General features: G+C 52.0%; 1 protein-coding gene across 1 annotated transcript; it reads right to left on the minus strand.

Moving 5' to 3' along the window:
* Positions 1 to 2,891: 2,891 nt before the first annotated feature.
* On the minus strand, positions 2,892 to 10,666 carry serinc3 (serine incorporator 3). Its single transcript, XM_030092149.1, has 10 exons — positions 10,628 to 10,666; positions 7,218 to 7,379; positions 6,142 to 6,335; positions 5,932 to 6,011; positions 5,721 to 5,858; positions 5,385 to 5,554; positions 5,203 to 5,293; positions 3,799 to 3,988; positions 3,298 to 3,525; positions 2,892 to 3,219 (listed from the first exon to the last, which is right to left on the minus strand). Exons 1-10 carry the CDS (start codon positions 10,664 to 10,666, stop codon positions 3,084 to 3,086), a joined length of 1,428 nt encoding a protein of 475 aa, XP_029948009.1. The 3' UTR covers positions 2,892 to 3,083.
* Positions 10,667 to 20,483: the final 9,817 nt, after the last annotated feature.

A 20,483-nucleotide genomic window follows, 5' to 3' on the forward strand; every position in this document is an offset into this window, starting at 1 on the left:
TTTATTTTCGTTACTGTTTTCCTACAGATGCACTTATTTACTATTCTGTTCCCGCTGGTTCCGTAGTGACCCGGTCAGTTTAACCTTCCGCAGTCATTGTGAATGAAACCTTAACCTACATTTATTAACACTTAAAATCATTTCTTCCCCTTTTTGTTTTTCTAATTACATGTCTGAGATTCTTTTGGACTTGTGAGTAAACCATAATATTACAGCTGGGATTACTGGACACCAGCTGTTTAGAGAAACACCTTAAAGCTCAGGGAGAACATGCTCCCTGCACAGCAGCTGGACGGGTCTCTGCAGAGCCAGGCTCAGAGGAGGCTTCCTGCTGTTCCAGTCTGGTTTAGAGTACAGTGGAGGACAGACCACCAGAATGTATGCAGGGATTCAAACCGTGGATCGGGTCAGAGTTGCCTGAATAATCTACAGTGAATGAAGTGTGACGAGATCAGACCGATGTGAAAACACACCCGTTGTGTCTGCAGCCGCGCCCAGCGTTTCTCAGATCAGCCAGCCAGACATGGTGTACGCCGGCGTGCCGGCCGAGCTGAAGTGCTCCATCCAGGGCGTGTCTGAGCGCAGGCTGAAGGTCAGCTGGTTCAGAGCGAGCCCTGGAGGCTCGCTGCAGCAGGCGGAGTGCGACCCCCTGCTGCCGAGCCGGGACCTGAGCCACCAGGCCCGCCTGACCTCCAGCGGAAAGCACCACACTGCGGCGCTGAGCGTGTGTGTGCCCGTGACCGAGGACCGGAGCCAGTACCGGTGTGAGGTGCAGAGCAGGGGCCGCTGCTTCAGCACCGAGACCACCCTCAAGGTCAAAGGTCAGTACCTCATCAGCCTGCAGAGGACTCGTTCCTCAGCGGTGGCGGTCCTCGCTCTGACCTCTGACCCCCCTCCCGTCTCCTGCAGTGAAGCCGTCCTTCCTCCATATCTCCAGCGTCCCTCAGATCCCGAGAGTGGGGCAGCAGCTGGTCCTCTGCTGCTGGGTGGAGGACTTCTACCCCCGGGACGTCCGGCTGGAGTGGTCCCGGAGCGACGGCGAGGCGGTGGGCGGCGCCACGCTGTTCGGGCCGTTCTGCGACCACAGCCGGCTGTACAGCGTGTGGAGCCGGGTCCAGCTGCTGGTGTCCAGCGAGGACCAACGCGTCGTCTACACCTGCCGGGTCTACCACAGCAGCTTCCCCGCCCCGGGCTACCAGGACGCCCGCTACCACATCAACACGCGAGGTAGCTGCACGCCTCACACGCCGAAACGACCCGCTCTGAACCTGACAGCGGCCGCTCCCCACAGGAACCCCTCCCCGAGTGATGTTCATCCACAGCGAGCCCCCGAGTCCCGCCCCGAACCAGGAGGCGCTGCACCTGGCCATCAGAGACTTCTGCCCGCAGGACGTGTCGGTGACCTGGACCAAAGACGGACAGGCGGTCCTCTCCGGCGTCCTCAACACCCCCCCCAGCCTGAAAGCCAACGGCCTCTACTCCATGTTCAGCTCCCTCCAGCTGAGCCCCGGCCAGGACCGCCAGGCCTGCACCTTCAGGTGTCAGGTGGAGCACAGCGCCCAGACGGAGCCTGAGGAGAGGGTCTTCATCATGCCCCCCCCGACCTGAACCCCCACACCCCCGGCTCAGAGGGTCTCAGAGACCTGAGAGAAAGGGCTTGATGATGCTGACCCAGAACCGAACCAGGAAGCAGGAATCACGGTCAGGACTACAGACTGCGTGACCGAGCCGTCAGTCTCACTTTATTCCTTCTCAGTACAGCGCGAGTATATGAATGTCAGACATTACAACTCTTTATGTTTTTCCATAATGTTCTTGAAAAAGCCTTGATTTCTTCCAAAAAGTCTGATGTGTACATAAAAGAACAGCATGTGGTCCGATGGCGACCGGAGTCTTCTCTTTCAACCTGTTCTAATAAAGATGTGTGTAAAGGGAAGCATGCGCTCAACATGAACGGAGGACAGTACAGCAAGGCCAGGTCCAGTGGTCCAGGCCGGAGTGCAGACTCTGGAACCAGTCCCACACAATCACTGACAATCACAACATTCCTCACAAGCACAACCATGATGAATAATCAGGTCATGGCTGAGTGTGGTCTCCACTAACTCCCTCACTACTTTAGCTTCAGCCACACTGAATCTGAATCCACCAAGGCGACGTTACAGATGCCGCGTCACACTAAACATCTGGATCCACAAACATTTGGCACGAACACGATCAGAGTCCCGGTCAGACTATGGTACACTCTACAGGCGGCTCAGGTATAAATAAGGCACTGGAGAACGACAGCGTGAAATCCTAACAGAGTCCAGGTCAGAACCAAACACTCCACGTAACACCGTTTCCTGAGGGTTCGGATGTTGAAGGTACAACGGTGGTGACACCCTGCTGCCGTTTATACGACACCGGTGAAAACACTGGAAACAATGTCAGCATACCAGGCCAGCAGGGGGCGCTGCTGGTTGTCTTTATATTTAAACCACACAAACCACTGAGTGTTGACTCTAAACCAAGTCCAGGAGAGTCTGAACCAGGACCAGGGGAATGTGGACTGGGAGTCCTGACACTGGAGGAAGACCTGGTCCTGCTTGTTCATCTACTGAGCGTGAACAGAAGATCTCTGTGCCGAGGTACTCATGAGCAGCAGCAGCAGCTGTGTTTGTGCCGTCGACACGGCGAATGAGCGCAGCTGTTTCTAAACGTGGTGTTTTCGGTATCTCTGAGCATCGCTGTGGAGTAAACGGACCTCTGAAACTCCAGCATGGTTTTGTGTTTTGAGCAGAGGTCGTTGCTGTAAACGGGCCCGGACTGATGATGCTTCTCTCACTGTTAACCATAAAATGAGGATAAAAAAGACCGATAGGATTATTTAAGAGAACTGAGACTGATTTATTGAAAAATTTCTTCCTCTATTTGCTTTTCAGTGTCAGATTTGAGTTGATGCTGGAGTGAAGACTTGTCATGGCACCTGTGAATAACACTGCTGACGGTACAAAACAGGGGTGTGTCCTAACAGCGACATGTAGGCAACGCGGTGGCGGCGGTAGCGGTGGCGATGGCGTCCGGGCGGAGACCGCTGAAGGTCAGCTGAAGTCCCGGTTGGTGAGGAGCATGGGAGCGATGAGGGTCCAGACGTACAGGAGCAGGCACAGCCAGCTGGACGAGATCTTCACCCACACGGCCGGCCACTTGCTGGTGATGGTGTAGTCTGCATCAGGGCTGGGGGGGGGCAAGGACACAGTCTGCTTTATAATAAATACATAAATAAAAGGGGCGTTTGCAGCAGCTGCTGCTCACCTGTACCAGTTGGTGAGAGTCATCATGATGTAGAGTGAAGCCAGGAACAGCATGAAGTGGAAGAAGGAGTAGCTGTACTGCACCATGTCCCGCTCGTTGTCCTCCACCCGCCGCGGTCCCCCGGCCGTCTCCGACCGCACGGGGCCGCCGCCCCCCTCCGCCAGGATGGCAGAGTCTCTGGAGGCCATGGTCAGCTTGTTCACCTGGCTGGTGTTGGAGGAGCGGATGCTGTGGAGGAAAGAGAGGGCGGAGGAGGAAGAGGTGCAGGAGGAGAGTAAACACTGCATCATTTCCCTCTCTCCTCTCTTCTCCCGGACCTCCAGCTGACCTCCAGCTGACCTCCAGCTGACCTCCAGCTGACCCAGTGTTTTCAGCTTCATCGACTCGTGACATGTGATGACAGGCATAAAGGAAGCATCTAGCAGCAGCCTGGTTTCCTGACAGGAGCAGCAGCTCACTGAATCACTGACAGGCGGAGGTGACCTGATGAACCGGCCGTACCTGGAGTAGAGGATGCAGAGGACGAAGATGATGAGTCCCACGATGCTCTGGGCGTCCCACCACTGCAGGTACGGAGACGTGAGGGCAGGTTCCTCGCTCTCGATGACCACGGCGGTCTGGTTCTCCACCTCCAGAGGGGCCGGCGTGGGGCCTGCCAGGATACTCAGCAGGCTGGGGTTGCATGTTCGATCTGAGGAGAGAACAGACAGACTCCTTTCTGCTGGTCCCTGAGAAAAAGCTTCATGAAATGTGTGTAAAAGACCCATAAAACCAGCATGAAATCATGACTGGAGCCATGACACCATCCAGGATCCAGTTTCTGGAGAGAAACCCTTCAGCCTCACCAAGAAAACCAGGAGCTGGATGATCAGGGGGACTGGACTGGCCGAGTCTGAACACACAGGAAGAGCTGAAGGAGTCTCCGTCTCTGCGTGCAGCAGCGTCTCTGGTTGAATCCCATTTCACCCCTCAGCCCTCCCCCTTGGCCCTACCCCTTGTTTTGTACGTTCAGGTGGAGCGGTAGGAGTGTCCCAATTGTCATTATGATGTAGGGGTCGGGCCAAGGGGGAGGGCCAGTCACCCCTCCAAAAGGAGATTCTCCCGAGGCTCACTTCAAATGTATGATCCAGTGGCGGCTGGTGGCGAGGGGCGGCGGTGGGAGTGCTTGTTTTGTCCGCCTACACCGCGAGTGGTGGGCGGGGTTAGTTCACTTCCGCATTGGCGGGAACGCTTGTTTCCACACCCGCGCATTCCAGGCGCATTCCAAACACAACAGATAGACGATTATTTTCAATAAACTGGTTTCTTCAACACCGCCCGTCTGGAATGCGCGGGTGGGAAAGGAGCGCTCAGGCAAATGCGGAAGTGAACTAATGCTGAACACCACTAGCAATGTAGGCGGACAAAACAAGCGCTCCCGTCGCTGCCCCTCGCCACCGGCCGCCACAGATTTCAGAGAAAACCTTCCAAGATCGGCAAGATGGCGGCGAAAGAAGTCCATAAATGTCAGTATTTTGTCAATTAATAAAGTTTTAAAATGTAAGAAAAACATTCTTCTTCGGCAAACAATTGTCGCATCTGAATACGTCATCGGCAGCGGCGACTACTGATGATGTACGCAACTGTCGAAGGGGTGTTCCAAATCGGAGAGGTTTACTTTCGGCCCTATCCTTTAGCACTCCGTTTCAAAGGGGAGGGCTAGAAAGAGAAATTGGATTGGGCCTCTGTCTCTGCATGCAGCCGAGTCACTCCTGGCACTCTTCCTACTGTCGGTTCAGTCTTTTGCTTCAGTGTTCCTGGTTTCTTGTGAAGCCTCATAAAGTGTGGTTCTACTGGGACCACTGGGTGACAGTTCCCCAGCGCTGGAGGCCTCCACTGGCTCTCACTGAGGCCATGTTCACTCACCGGGCTCGTTGCTCATGGCGGACCAGGTCAGAAACATGGTGTACAGGGTGATGAAGGAGGACTGCAGCAGGCCCGAGCGAGGCTGAGACTCCTGCAGACACAGACCAGCCCTTCGCTCATCGAGGACTTCTGCAGGATCACACCCGTCACACGGAGGACCCTGGCCCGGACCGGCTGTGTACCTGAACCCGAGGCAGCACGGACACCACCGAGGCGGCGAGGCAGAACAGCATGTTGAAGCTGATGAAGAACTTGTTGATGGAGCAGCCGTCAGGTTTGGTGTAGAAGACGGAGAACAGGGCGACGGCGGTGAAAGACAGGATGTAGTTGAGGGACGTGACGGCCAGCAAAGCTACGAAGAGGCAGAACACAGCAGGTGTGTGTGTGTGTGTGTGTGTGTGTGTGTGTGTGTGTGTGTGTGTGTGTGTGTGTGTTCCTGTCCGGTGAAGGAGCCCCACTCGACTGCATGCGTCCAGGTGTTCTCGACGTGCCCTTGAGCCACAGGTGGAGTCCCTCACCTGCATACCAGCCTCTGGAGTTGCCGGTCTCCATCCTGTCCACCCAGGACTCGTTCCAGGAGTGGACAAAGTCCACCAGCAGCACCAGCTGTATCACGATGAAGAAGAAGGCTCCGGCGGAGCCCACCATGAACCACACTGCCGGGACAGGACAAGCGCTCAGCTCGCCGCCGCCGCCGCGGAATAATGGCTGCCAGTGTGAGCGGCTTACCGTAGGTGAAAGGCCTGTCGGGAATGTAGAAGGCACCGACGATCACTGCCACCAGGGCGGCGATCTTAAAGAACCAGAACCTGAGAACGGAGAGAAGCGCTCCATCAGACCAGGCTCCATAAAGAGCAGCAGGCCTGAACTGTCATCGAGCAGGTCAAACGTCAACCAGATCACAGGAGATCACAGAGAATCTGGGCTGGGAACTCTTACCCATTGTGGATGGCCGCTCGAGAACTCCTGCTGTTCTTGATGTTGATCGTCAGGACGGAGAACCCCAGGAACCACACGCTCATGGCGAAGCACATGCGGTACACGGCTTTGTAGCCCACAAGCATGTCACAGTCCAGGCCAGCCTGCAGTCCAGAGACCGAGGAGCCGGCGCCATCCTCACAGAACCCTGGGATCTGCAGCATGAAGAACCAGAGACCAGCACGCTTCAACCTCTACAGCATGAAGAGCCAGAGACCAGCACGCTTCAACCTCTACAGCATGAAGAACCAGAGACCAGCACGCTTCAACCTCTACAGCATGAAGAACCAGAGACCAGCACGCTTCAACCTCTACAGCATGAAGAACCAGAGACCAACACGCTTCAACCTCTACAGCATGAAGAACCAGAGACCAGCACGCTTCAACCTCTACAGCATGAAGAACCAGAGACCAACACGCTTCAACCTCTACAGCATGAAGAACCAGAGACCAGCACGCTTCAACCTCTACAGCATGAAGAACCAGAGACCAGCACGCTTCAACCTCTACAGCATGAAGAACCAGAGACCAACACGCTTCAACCTCTACAGCATGAAGAACCAGAGACCAACACGCCTCAACATGGTGTCTGCAGCAGGAAGAGCCAGAGACCAGCGCTGCAGCTGGTTCAGCTGATGCAGGAATAAAGAGCATATAAACTGTTGTTTCTGGTCACACAGTGAGCAGACCGGGAGACAAACTCTGGTACAACGAGGGTTTTACATCTTTCTGCAGATCTGGACAGAACAAAAGAGAACTTCTTTATAGGTTATTTCACTTTTCATCACTCATACCTGTCCTGCTGACATCTCCCCACCTGACAGGAAGGCGTTGTGACTGGACCGACGGACGGCCCTGGTCTGTCCGTTTTGTGTGTTGCTGGACTTACTGAGGAGTTTCTGGCTGGTAGAGAGGAGCTGGGACGGCGGAGTGTGAGGACTGGTGGAGTGACTCTTCACTGAAACACTACAGCACGCCAGCTTCACCTCTAAATACTCAGATACTTCAGAGTCTGTAACGGTATGTTTGAAGCTCACCTGTTGGAGCAGGCGGTCCACGCCGGGCGACAGCATGACGCAGGCCACCACGGTGCCCAGCAGCAGGACGCAGGCGTAGACCACCCGGGTGACGGTGGAGTTCCTGCTGTGTGGACAGCAGCTGCACATCATGCAGGTGGCGCTGCTGCACAGGCACGGCAGCTTGAGGACAGAGGAGGACAGATCAGCGACACGCCACTGCCACAGCAGTCAACTGCACTGAGAGACAACTCGCTTCTGGCTGAGGCTAACTAAAGGCCCACTCCACTGCAGTCTGGCTTTGACACAGGAAGTTCAATGTGGTGGATAGGTTTCAGCACTTCCTGCTGGGTTCTGCAGGATGAGCGCTGTGGCGTGAACAGGGCCACTGCTCATGGGTTTGATTTCCGGACTGGTGTGGTTGTGTTTGCTGCTCAGGCGGCTTTGTGGATCCTGTAACCGACCGCACAGCTCCGGACAGCACGACACAAACAGCCTTCACAATAAAAGCCCCGTCTGACGTGATCCAGCTTCCTACTGGCTCAATAACCAAGGAACCACTCATGTCAATGTGGAAACACTTCACGATCAACCTAACTGTCTTCTGGACTCAGATTTAAGATGAATTAAGAAGCAACAACAGAGCATGGGTTTCAGATTAGAATCATCCAAACCTATTGAAGACCTGGAAGACAGTCTCATGCATGCTGATGGCTGAGAGCAAATTATTCCAGAGTAACAAACTACGTTTATTCACAGAGTCAGCTCTGTCTTCAGATCAGTAGAACGTACTTCACTTTTTGAGTGATGGAATAAAACTTAAGTGTAAATATGTAGTTATTGAATTGTTTTAGATGTGAGATCTGGGCTCTCACTCTCACCTCCACGCTCTCAGAACACAGAGGGGGTTCCGCCTCGCCGTCTGCTCACACTCGTGGGCGGAGGAGACGACGGCCTTGAGAGCAGAAGCCGACCTCGGTCCTTATCATGTGAGGAGGAGCGGAATAACTCATTCTGTCTGGATTAGCAGCCAAGGACAGCCTGGAGATTTCCCAGGCAGGTTCCACCTCTCCTCTCACTGAGCAGCTGTCTCTTAGTAAAGTTCAAACATCTGCTGCAGGAGTTTGGTCAGAATGAGTCTCAGCTTCAGTCAAACGTTGATCCCCTTTAGAGGCAGTGCTCTGCGCTATAAGCTTCACACAGTGTCTGAAGTGTGTGTTAGCAGGAGCCGCTGGTGGTGTGTGGATTCAGCTTCCCTGCTGCAGCGGCTCGTCTGCAGCAGCTTCACCCTGAAACCCACTCACCGGCCGGCAGCTTCCTCATTCACAACCACAGCGGTGTGAAACGCCGCCGGGTCACACGAGAACGAGAGCGGAGACAGCGCCATGTTGGAATCCTCTGAAGGAAACGGGACTGCAGGCCAGGACTCAAGAAGAGCCGTCCCTGACCTCTTCACCACTTCACACACACTCAGAAACCACCGGAGCGTCAAAACACACCAACACCAACAGACACCGAACCTCAGAGCCGGCCAAGATGGCGAGCAACACCTGCTGCACATAACACCGGTTTAACATCGACTTAACTGTGAATGGATTCTAAAGGAGTAATGACTGATGTTTCGATGGCGCCGTGAATACAGGAGAGCCTCCTCCGCACTGGACTGAGGGAACTGAAGCCTCATGTTTCAGCAGAGGGAACTAAAGCTCTCGTGTATTTATGAAAGGTTCTCTCACAGGAAGTGCTGACTGTTCTGGCTTGTGTGTTTTTTATGTGAACAGTGTCATGGTGTGATGAATGTAGTTTGTTGATGTTGGTGATTATAAATCTAAAATGCTGACTTTGTTGCTGGCTTGTTGAGGTAAAAATTCCCAGCATCAACAGAAACCGCTGAAAACCTGACGACTTCCTGGTGGCGTGCTTCACTTGGTACGTGACTGTCGGTGTACGGTGGAGTCCTGTGAACAGCACAGCGGTGAGCCGCAGTGAACGACACCGACTCCATTAATGAAAGGCTGAAAACCGAGGCGGGTCAAGAGATCAGGAAGCTCAGAGGACTCAGCGTCAGACCAGGTCGGCTTAGCCCTGCAGGCTGGGCCGGATGGCCAGGTAGCCCAGAAGCTGGGCCAGGCCCCGACCCGACCTGACCTGACCTGACGCACACAGGAAGAAACCCATCAGCGCGAGAGTCCTGTTAACCCAGTCAGTCAGGGATCAGCTGATCGCCCAGTTCAGCTGAAAACAGCTGACTGGTCTCGGGTCCAGAACATGGAGGGGCCGGTCGTCCTCGCCTCACCTCCACACCGAGCCTGAAGAGCCACGAAGAGGTTCCCATGACTTTATACGGTGATCAATTCCTCTACGCTCAGACAGCAGGAGCCCGCGGCACGGCTAACCTGCTCCACAGCTTCAGCCATTACATTATGACCACCTCCACCCAGAGCACCACAACGCAACAATCACTCACATCTTCTTCATTCATTGACCCAATCAGGCTTACACTGAGACCCGTTATCCTGACTTTCTACACATCATCTCTCCCGTTAGAGCTGTTTTTATTCCAGTGACTGCTGAAGAGTCGGTATTCACGATAAACCGCTGTGAGCAGGTGTGAACGTCACACCAGTGACCTGAAGAGTTTCTGAAAGCAGCTTCTCCTCCAAAACGCCGTCTGTTAGCTCATGTGGGATTGTTGTTTCACACCATACACATGCTTTGATGCTTTAACTGTCGCTAAATAAAGAAAACTGAACAGAATTCAACATTCAGACGTAGGAAGCACTTTCAACATCTGTTGACGTTTTAAGGCATTTTTGAGCGGACCTACATTCACGTGTGTGTGTGTGTGTGTGTGTGTGTGTGTGTGTGTGTGTGTGTGTGTGTGTGCTGTATGTGCAGATCTAATACTGGACATGAAGCTTGTTTTGGTCTTTGCAGGCAACAAAGCTCTGTTAATCCAATTAATCACGTGTAAGCAGATGACCCAGAGTGGAGGGATTAACTCCTTCCTGTCTGTCAGGCGCCTCATGAAGACAGTCACATGTACAGCCTCACAACAACAACAACTGTCTCACAAATAAACAACAACTGTCTCACAAATAAACAACAACAACTGTCTCATAAATAGGAAGAAGGCTACAGGAGATGATTGGGGGAAAGCAAGTTCTTCTCGGTCTTCGGGTTTTTAAAGCTTATGACTGTGTGTGTGTGTGTGTGTGTGTGTGTGTGTGTGTGTGTGTGTGTGTGTGTGTGTGTGTGTGTGTAAAACAAAGGAAATGAAGATGTGTAAAGTTGTGTCTGTCAGAGAGAAACTTAGAGATGGATTCTAATCCGGTGTGAGGTTGACAGATTGGATGAGAATATTAGAACAGAAGAACAGGGAGGACAGCAGGTTCTAGACAGGAGAATCAGGACAACAGAGTCAGACTCACCCATGCGGCCAGGGAGAACCCCCCCAGCACAGCCCCCATGTCTGCTGAGCGGCTCCGACTGAGGACCGCAGTCCTGGAGACCGGAGACCGGAGACCGGAGCGCAGGAGGGGGAGGAGGAGGAGGGGGAGGAGGGGCGGCGGCTCTCCGCTCTACAGCGCCCCCTGGAGGCAGGGGCGCTGCTGGGACCTTTGAGAAAACAGAGAGAGTCATTTTCAATGCAAACTGACTTCCTGTTGCTGATTCATTTCGGTGTTCAATAGAACAGAATAAAAGGGCAGGAATAGTTTCTGAATCCAATAAGAATAATCAAAACCACATAACCTTCAACTGTGGGAGACCCTTCAAGACTCTGAAGCCAGGACGTGGACCTAAACCCAAACCCCAAGACTATCATATAGCAGTCAGGTCCAAGGAAAGTGGATAAAGTCTCTACACAAGACCTTCATACATGGTCCAGTAGAACTGGGTCCAGGTGGGTCTGGTACATGATCCAGTAGAACTGGGTCCAGGTGGGTCTGAATCATGGTCCAGTAGAACTGGGTCCAGGTGGGTCTGAATCATGGTCCAGTAGAACTGGGTCCAGGAGGATCTGGTACATGAATTACACTGGGCGCAGCGGACTTAGACCAGAACCTGCCTGGAGGCTCGTCCATGCTTCCAGTGTCCGCTTTGGAGCCTCCGTGCACCACTGATGCACACGCGCTTTCTCCCATGCTGCATTTGGGCTCAGCTGTGTGTTCCCTGCAGGCGCACTGATCCACGCATCCTCCAGAAGCTTTTCCGGCTCTACAGACTGTTTATCTGCTCCTTTATTACAGATTATTTCTAGGAAATGAGGCACATACATTGTCAGTATATTATCATTTAGTATTAAAGTTTATTTAGCCTTTTTTCTGTTTCTGAATCGCGGGCGGCGCACAAGAGATTAAAAACTTTCACTTCTGTCGGCAGACCTCCACCCTCCAGACAGAGGGACTGTGTCCCAGCAGCCTCTGAGCTGCAGGGGTTCATGTTTCCTACCAGCAGAGGGCGCTGCTGCTCTGTGGTTCATGCTGTAGAAGCTATGATCTGACGAGTGGAGATACAGTCTGATCCTCCACATGACTTCAGTCGGACTCTGTTCATCAGTCTGTTTGTTTTCCCTGGTCCATCCTTGCTTTTGCGTTTTTAAACTCTTGTATTTTACATTTCTCACCAGAAACGTCCAGAACCACACGGCCTTCGCTGGTATCTGACAGCAGCAGTGGAACACGGTGGAGATATTGATCACACAGATGTGGATGACACAACAGAGGTGACGATACAGAAGACTTCATGCTGAACAGGATGTAATACAGCATGTTTCACTCAGAGAAGGGAGATCAGTGCCTCCTCCAAAATGAGCCACAGCGTCACTGAGGCGGATTCATGTCAGACACAGATCATCTGTTTCAGATCGGCAGTGGACATTTTGGACTCATTATTCTGAGAGGTGTGTACAGCCAGAGTGGAGCTCACACTGACTGCAGAGTGGATACGAGCTGACTTGCTGATTTCCCTCCCGAGCTCAGAAGGTTCAGACGGAGCTCAAACCACAGGAACCTCATCACACCTTGAAGGGACGTGAACGAGGCTCTGTGAAGTGCTGACTGTGTAGCTCTGCTCTCGGCAGACTGCTCCCAGCCTGTCGCTGTGGTCTGACATACCTGACCCCTGTCACGTTCACCCAGCTGATGATGGAGCACAGGGTTACACAGGACTCAGGTGGCTCCGCTCATCCGCTCGGCATGCTGCGGTTCACACTTCAATAGAGGAGTGAGACGGCGGCGCTTTCACCGACGTGTCAATCCGTCAGTCAGCTGAAGCCTCATGGCGTTCGTCTGCTCTCCAGTGGAAAGGTCAACATCAGGCAGCACTGGGGTCACGGAGGCTCCTCTGAAGAGCTGCAGCCCCGAGTCCCGACGCCACGGAGCAGGCTGCCGAACTCAGATCAGCTCACTTCTATTTCTATCACACCACAGGCAAGAGAACCTCCCTGTGAACAGGAAGAACCCTGCAGAACCAGACCCAGAGGAGACTTTCTGTTTTTGTGATTAGAGGATTGAAAGTGTGGAAATCACAGGACAGGTTTATGGTCTCCTCTGGTTCCTCCTCTGACTTCCTGTTGACATCTTACCTGCATGTCTGCTGAGAGAACTTCAGCTACAGGAGGTCTGGGTTGGATTTATTTGTATTCTTCGTCAGAACCATCATGTTTCCTGGCTCATACTCTGAATCACGGCTGAGTTTTGGGTAAATATTGATCAGCTCTCTCTCTCACAGCTTGGAGGCTGATGGACGAGCTTCAGATCAGCTTCAGCTGCCGGTCGGACCGAGGACGGCGGCCGACACACAGGAGTCTGCCATCCTCTGTGCCTCTCACATTATCATCGTTTCTCACTGATGGTTTCCAGCCAGGAAGCGCGTTTCAAACAGCAGGAAAAGAAGGAATAAGAAAGAAAGCAGACTTATTGATCCCTTTGGAAGAGCTGTTCACCCATCCTGTGCAGATTTAACCTCCAGGAAAGGTCCGTTTAAAATCTGAAAGAAAAATCCCACTGTGGCGAGGAGAGAACCAGTCGACAAGCTTTAAGATTAAAATGACCTGGTCCAAATAAACTCAGCCAGCAGGCTGATTTCCCTCAGAACCCCGATTCTCAAACACAATGACACACACCAGCCAACACCTGCTTCCTGAGGAGCGCTCCTCCATCACCTCCTGGCCCTCCATCACCTCCTGGCCCTTCCTCCATCACCTCCTGGCCCTCCATCACCTCCTGGTCCTCCATCACCTCCTGGCCCTCCTCCATCACCTCCTGGTCCTCCATCACCTCCTGGTCCTCCATCACCTCCTGGCCCTCCATCACCTCCTGGCCCTCCATCACCTCCTGGCCCTCCATCACCTCCTGGCCCTCCTCCATCACCTCCTGGCCCTCCATCACCTCCTGGCCCTCCTCCATCACCTCCTGGCCCTCCATCACCTCCTGGCCCTCCTCCATCACCTCCTGGTCCTCCATCACCTCCTGGCCCTCCATCACCTCCTGGCCCTCCTCCATCACCCCCTCCATCACTTCCTGGTCCTCTTCCTCCCCACAGGAAGGAGACTCCGCCCACCCACCTAACTGACTGTTTAAGCTCCTCCCCTCAGACTCCTTGTCTCATGTGATGAAATGAAAATTCATTGTTAATGATTGGTATATCACCCTTTACATGAAACACTGCCTCATTGTTTAATGATGTGACGTGACTCCTGGAGTCAGTCCAGTCCAGTCCAGTCCAGTCCAGTCCAGTCCAGTCCAGTGTCTGGTTCTACCCAGTCCAGTCAGCGGGTCGTGCAGGTGTCTGGTCAGCGCTCTGCTCTCGTGGATGTTACACAGAGAGCATACAGAGTTCCTGTGATCGCAGAGAGGAGCTGAAACGCCGTCCGATGTGAGGAACGGCTCATGGCGGACTTTGTCCGAGGCATTAAAACTCTTCCCACTATCTACCTTATAAAACGAGCTCAAACTTCCTCTTTCTTCTGCTGAGGATGAAGTCTATGATTTCTGTTTCTCACCATGCTTCCCAGAGGAACTGAGTTCACACAAGTCATTTATAGACTTTGGCTAAAAAGAAAAAGAAACATAGGAATAGGCGCCGAGTTGGATTTTTGCTGCAGGTTCTTCATTTAGTTGAACAGACTGCCACACCCCTTGTGTGAAGTTCTTTAGCGTTATCACTTGTCTGATAAACGCCATATAGCGATCTGCAGTGTGTGTTTGTGTGAATTGCTTCAGTGATCCAGCTGTTCAGCCTCTGTCATAAAACTCTGCAGGTAAAGACATACATGCTCACATCAGGCCCCAGCACCCTCCTCTCTAGAAGCTGTTCACCAGAAGGTTTCAGTCCAGCTGTGTTTACTGAGGTGAAACAGGAAGTCGGTAACCACACACAGCAGCAGAACTCTGGATGTGATCGAGGCTGAATGTGTTTCTGTGGAGACGCAGCACGTAATTGAATTTGACAGAAACCATGCGCCAGCAAATGAGCTGCTAAATTATTTGTTTCCAGATGGGGACATTGTGGGATAAAGCTGCAGTTTGGTCGTAGCTGTTCCAGGGCAGGTTCTGTCAGGTTCTCTGGACCAAAACTAACTCTGAAGGAACGACCCTGGAAAGCCAGAGTGACAGTGAGTCTCCGGTCCGTCCTCCAACCACTGACCGTGAGGACAGCTGGAGGAGGCTTTCCCACTCCATTTGTTTTTTTTTAAGAATATCAAATATGCTCAGTGAAAACACATTTTTAACTTTCATATTCAGCTTCTTGTGTCAAACTGACAGTTTTCCACTCAGCTTCTCTGCTGTTCACCTGACAAACACACCAGTGCAAACCTGTGTGCAAAAAAATCAAAACAAAAAACCACAGAACAGCACATCTCCACGCTCCGTTTGCTCCACAGCGTGGAGGAAGTGGTTCTTTCTCATCACACACAGTTAACTGAGCCGGCAGAGGTGTGAACATCCCGTCACGTCTCGCTGCAGGGCCTCAGGAGTTCGGAGGAAGGCGGAGGAACACGGCAGTAACTAGAATAGGAAGACTTCCAATCAGTTCCCCAAACGGAAAACGTAATCAGTCACTTCCAGAGAAGCTGACGGCGCTGCTGAAGCCACCCCTGCAGACGGGTGAAAACAGGATCGATCATTCTGCGGTCCGGTCCTTCTGCCTCTGCTTCCACTCGCTGTTTTTTATTGTTCCAAAACAAGAGAGGGCAGAGAAAACGTGTTTCCACTGCGTCAGATCACAGGCTGGAACACGGACCTCAGTTCAGTAGTGGGTTCTTCCCAGGAACAGACGCCTGTCTCTGGACCTGGACCTGGGCTTCCTGCTTCAGTGGAATGGAAGGGACAGGATGCTCCACCTCACAATTCACCACTCCTGAAGAACCACTGACGACCTCCAGTCTGTCGCTGACTCCTCACAGTCCTCATTTGCTCTCCTCTTTAGTCCTGTTCAGTCGCAGGCCGGGCAAAGCCAGGCTCACCTGGACAGGTAAGCAGTCCATCACAGGTCAGCCCTTATTCCCAAGGCGGCGTTTGCTTCAGGCATTGTGGGAATCCAGTTTCCAGATGACTGGTTTGGTGGGCCTGATGAGACTGACATGATGTTAAACCCGTGGAGCCCGGAAGGTATATGATGTACATTGGATACCATTCTTTCATCAATTAATAACTGTCTCCAATAATCATTCATTTTTATTGACAGCCAAACTAACGATAAAGGTGATTCCCATCACAGCAGTATCTTAAAGTCAATGGTTACACAACACGGACCACTGCAAGCACACTACATTACACAACACAGCAGCTCCAGGAGCAGGGCCGTCTCTGGGACGGATCAGCATGTGTTTGAAGCATCTGTAGATCTCATTGATCTCGGGGTTTCAAACTCCAGTCCTCGAGGGCCGCAAACCTGCACGTTTTCCATGTCTCCCTGCTTCAACACAGCTGAGAGCAATGAGGCTCGTCACCAGGCTTTCTGCTGGACTTGGTGACGAGATTCAGCTGCCTGAATTTTCATGACTCCAGACAATCAGAAGATACAATACAAAGCACAACGTTTCTCTGTTTTGTTGTTCTTAGATGTTCAGTGTTGACAGCTTGTCCTGACAGCGATCTGGACGTCAGCACCAGAAAGACAAAGCAAGCCGTGCTTCAGGTGAAGAGGGTCCAGGACTGAGTGGACCTGGTCTGGACGCTGTCTGGAGGAGAACCAAAGAACCTGGAGGGTCTGGTGAGGATGGACCACGACCGCCGCTCAGAGACCAGGTCCGGCTCCAGGCCAGCCCCCTGGCAGTGTGGCTGTGGTCTGTATAGTCAGCCTCCAGCACCAGGCACAGGGAAAACCAGGACCTGCTGCTTCTGCATGAATCCCAGTGTTTACTGAGCTGCCAGGTAATCAGAGTATTGCTTCTCTCGTACTCTACTGATAGTTTTTTTTCAAGTATCAGTACTTCATTCATCCATTATAGCGCAACAACAACCACACACACACACACACACACACACACACACACACACACACACACACACACACACACACACACAAACCAATTAATGAGGGTCACTGATGGCCTCATTGAGGTTTCACATGCCTGTTTTTCATCTGTGGGAGGAAACCAGAGCGCTCAGAGGAAACATTCAAACCCCAGCCCAGACTGTCTCGCTGCGAGGTGAGGGAACTAATCACTGCACCACCGTATGGCTATGCTGTCCTGACGGCTTTTTCTTCTGCGCCAAACCTCCATATATTATATTTACACTTTTCCTTCCACACATTCCTCAAACAGCTTCATTTTGGACACTCCAGAGGATGACTTGGATTTGCAGCGGAAGAGTCGGAGCAGATGAGAACTAATTGGTTCTGGAGAAGAAGAACAGACTAGGATTTAGTCCTGGTGTGTGGTTTTAGTTTTTCTCCGCCCGCCCCACCCTCCTCTGTGTTGTGTGCTGTGGCCAGCTGGATGGAGTCCAACACAATTCCTCTGCCACTCCTTATCTGCACTGAATTCCACTGCAGAGCACCGAGCTGTGTGCCACTCCTCAAACCCAAAACCATCAAGATGTGTGTCAATGCAGGTGGCACATTTCACAGCCGGCAGTTTTTCCTCTTACCAAACACGACAGTGACTCTACAGCTCCTCTATAGTGGCTCTAAAGGCTCGTCCATGCTTCACATGCACGCGATTCGGCGTCTGCTTTGGAGCCTCCGTGCAACACCGATGCCCCGCGCTTTCTCCCATGCTACATTTTGAGCTCAGCTGTTCGCATTCCCTGCAGGCGCGCTGATCCACGCATCCTCGAGAAGCTTTTCCAGCACTACAGACTGTTTATCTGCACCTTTATTACAGATTATTTACAGGAAATGAGGCACATACATTGTCAGTATATTATCATTCAGTATTAAAGTTTATTTAGCCTTTTTTTTTCTGTTTCTGAATCGTGGGGGCGGCACCCGAGAGATTAGTTAATTTCACTTCTGTCTGCAGACCTTCTCCTCCCTCCAGAAAGAGTCTGCTGTCTCCGTCCACGAGTTTTTCACTCTTTCGGTGTCTCTGAGTGGAGCCATCAGGCTGTAGCTCCGTCTGTTACCGTCATGTTTTGTTTGCTGTGGCGCTCTGGCAAATGCGTATGCCGGCACGACCTGCGCGCAACGCGGTCACAAAATCTGGCTGCTGTGCGGACGTCCGCGGATCGGTCCGCAGGGACCCTAGCGGACAGGAATTCATGACGATATTTACGTCACGCGGACCAACGCGCAACGCACACTTACACAGACATGTGAAGCATGGACGGGCCTTCAAGGTCCTCTAAGGTGACTCTACAGCGTCTCTATAGTAACTCTACAGCTGCTCTATAGTGACTCTACAGCTGCTCTATAGTGACTCTACAGCTCCTCTGAAGTGGCTCTACAGCTGCTCTATAGTGGCTCTACAGCTGCTCTATAGTGACTCTACAGCTGCTCTATAGTGACTCTACAGCTCCTCTGTAGTGGCTCTACAGCTGCTCTATAGTGGCTCTACAGCTGCTCTATAGTGGCTCTACAGTTGCTCTATAGTGGCTCTACAGCTGCTCTATAGTGACTCTACAGCTGCTCTATAGTGGCTCTACAGCTCCTCTATAGTGACTCTACAGCTCCTCTGAAGTGGCTCTACAGCTGCTCTATAGTGGCTCTACAGCTCCTCTATAGTGACTCTACAGCTCCTCTGAAGTGGCTCTACAGCTGCTTTATAGTGGCTCTACAGCTGCTCTATAGTGGCTCTACAGCTGCAATGCACTCCTCATCGGGATCTCTGGAAGAAGCCTTCAACGGCTTCAGTCGATCCAGAACTGTGCTGCCAGGATCCTGATGAGGGTGCCAAAAAGACACCATATCACTTCCATTCTCCATAACCTTCACTGGCTCCCGGTTAGGTTCAGGCTGGAATACAAAATCTGCCTCCTGACCCATCAGTGTGTCTATGGTAGTGCACCAGTGTACCTTAAAGAACTTCTCTCCCCACATGACCCGACCAGACGCCTCCGCTCCGCCAACATCAATTTGCTGAAGGTCCCCAAAACCAAACTGTGTTCCATGGGGGACAGGGCTTTTCAGGCTGCAGCACCCCGACTGTGGAATGCCCTACCTGTCCACCTGAGGGCACCACAGTCGGTGGACTCATTTAAATCTCGCCTGAAAACGTTTTTGTTTTTGAAAGCTTTTGAATGATTTTACTGTTCTCTGTTGCATTTTATGAGTGTAAGTATGAGTGTTTTTACTGATTTAGCATGTATCTGTTACTTTTAATTGTCACTGTTGTTTTAAATTCCATTGTAGCACTTTGAGATTTGTTTTACAAATGTAAAGTGCATGATAAATAAAATTCATTATTATTATTATTACAGCTGCTCTATAGTGGCTCTACAGCTCCTCTGTAGTGACTCTACAGCTCTTCTATAGTGGCTCCACAGCTGCACGATAGTGACTCTACAGCTGCTCCATAGTGACTCTACAGCTCCTCTGAAGTGGCTCTACAGCTCTTCTATAGTGACTCTACAGCTGCTCTATAGTGGCTCTACAGCTCCTCTGAAGTGGCTCTATAGCTCCTCTATAGTGACTCTACAGCTGCTCTATAGTGGCTCTACAGCTCTTCTATAGTGACTCTACAGCTGCTCTATAGTGGCTCTACAGCTCCTCTGAAGTGGCTCTATAGCTCCTCTATAGTGACTCTACAGCTGCTCTATAGTGACTCTACAGCTCCTCTGAAGTGGCTCTACAGCTGCTCTATAGTGGCTCTACAGCTGCTCTATAGTGGCTCTACAGTTGCTCTATAGTGGCTCTACAGCTGCTCTATAGTAACCCTACAGCTGCTCTATAGTGGCTCTACAGCTCCTCTGAAGTGGCTCTACAGTTGCTCTATAGTGGCTCTACAGCTGCTCTATAGTGGCTCTACAGCTGCTCTATAGTGACTCTACAGCTGCTCTATAGTGGCTCTACAGCTCCTCTGAAGTGGCTCTACAGCTGCTCTATAGTGGCTCTACAGCTGCTCTATAGTGACTCTACAGCTGCTCTATAGTGGCTCTACAGCTCCTCTGAAGTGGCTCTACAGCTGCTCTATAGTGGCTCTACAGCTGCTCTATAGTAGCTCTACAGCTGCTCTATAGTGACTCTAGAGCTGCTCTGAAGTGGCTCTACAGCTGCTCTATAGTGGCTCTACAGCTGCTCTGTAGTGGCTCTACAGCTGCTCTATAGTGACTCTACAGCTGCTCTATAGTGGCTCTACAGCTGCTCTATAGTGACTCTACAGCTCCTCTATAGTGACTCTACAGCTGCTCTATAGTGACTCTACAGCTGCTCTGTAGTGGCTCTACAGCTGCTCTGTAGTGGCTCTACAGCTGCTCTATAGTGACTCTACAGCTCCTCTATAGTGACTCTACAGCTGCTCTATAGTGGCTCTACAGCTGCTCTGTAGTGGCTCTGCAGCTGCTCTATAGTGGCTCTACAGCTGCTCTATAGTGGCTCTACAGCTGCTCTATAGTGACTCTACAGCTCCTCTATAGTGGCTCTACAGCTGCTCTATAGTGGCTCTACAGCTGCTCTATAGTGACTCTACAGCTCCTCTATAGTGACTCTACAGCTGCTCTGTAGTGGCTCTACAGCTGCTCTATAGTGGCTCTACAGCTGCTCTATAGTGGCTCTACAGCTGCTCTATAGTGGCTCTACAGCTGCTCTATAGTGGCTCTACAGCTGCTCTATAGTGACTCTACAGCTGCTCTATAGTGACTCTACAGCTGCTCTATAGTGACTCTACAGCTCCTCTAT

The sequence above is a fragment of the Salarias fasciatus genome, chromosome 5, assembly GCF_902148845.1.
Source record: "Salarias fasciatus chromosome 5, fSalaFa1.1, whole genome shotgun sequence".
In the NCBI taxonomy this organism is placed as follows: Eukaryota; Metazoa; Chordata; class Actinopteri; order Blenniiformes; family Blenniidae; genus Salarias; species Salarias fasciatus.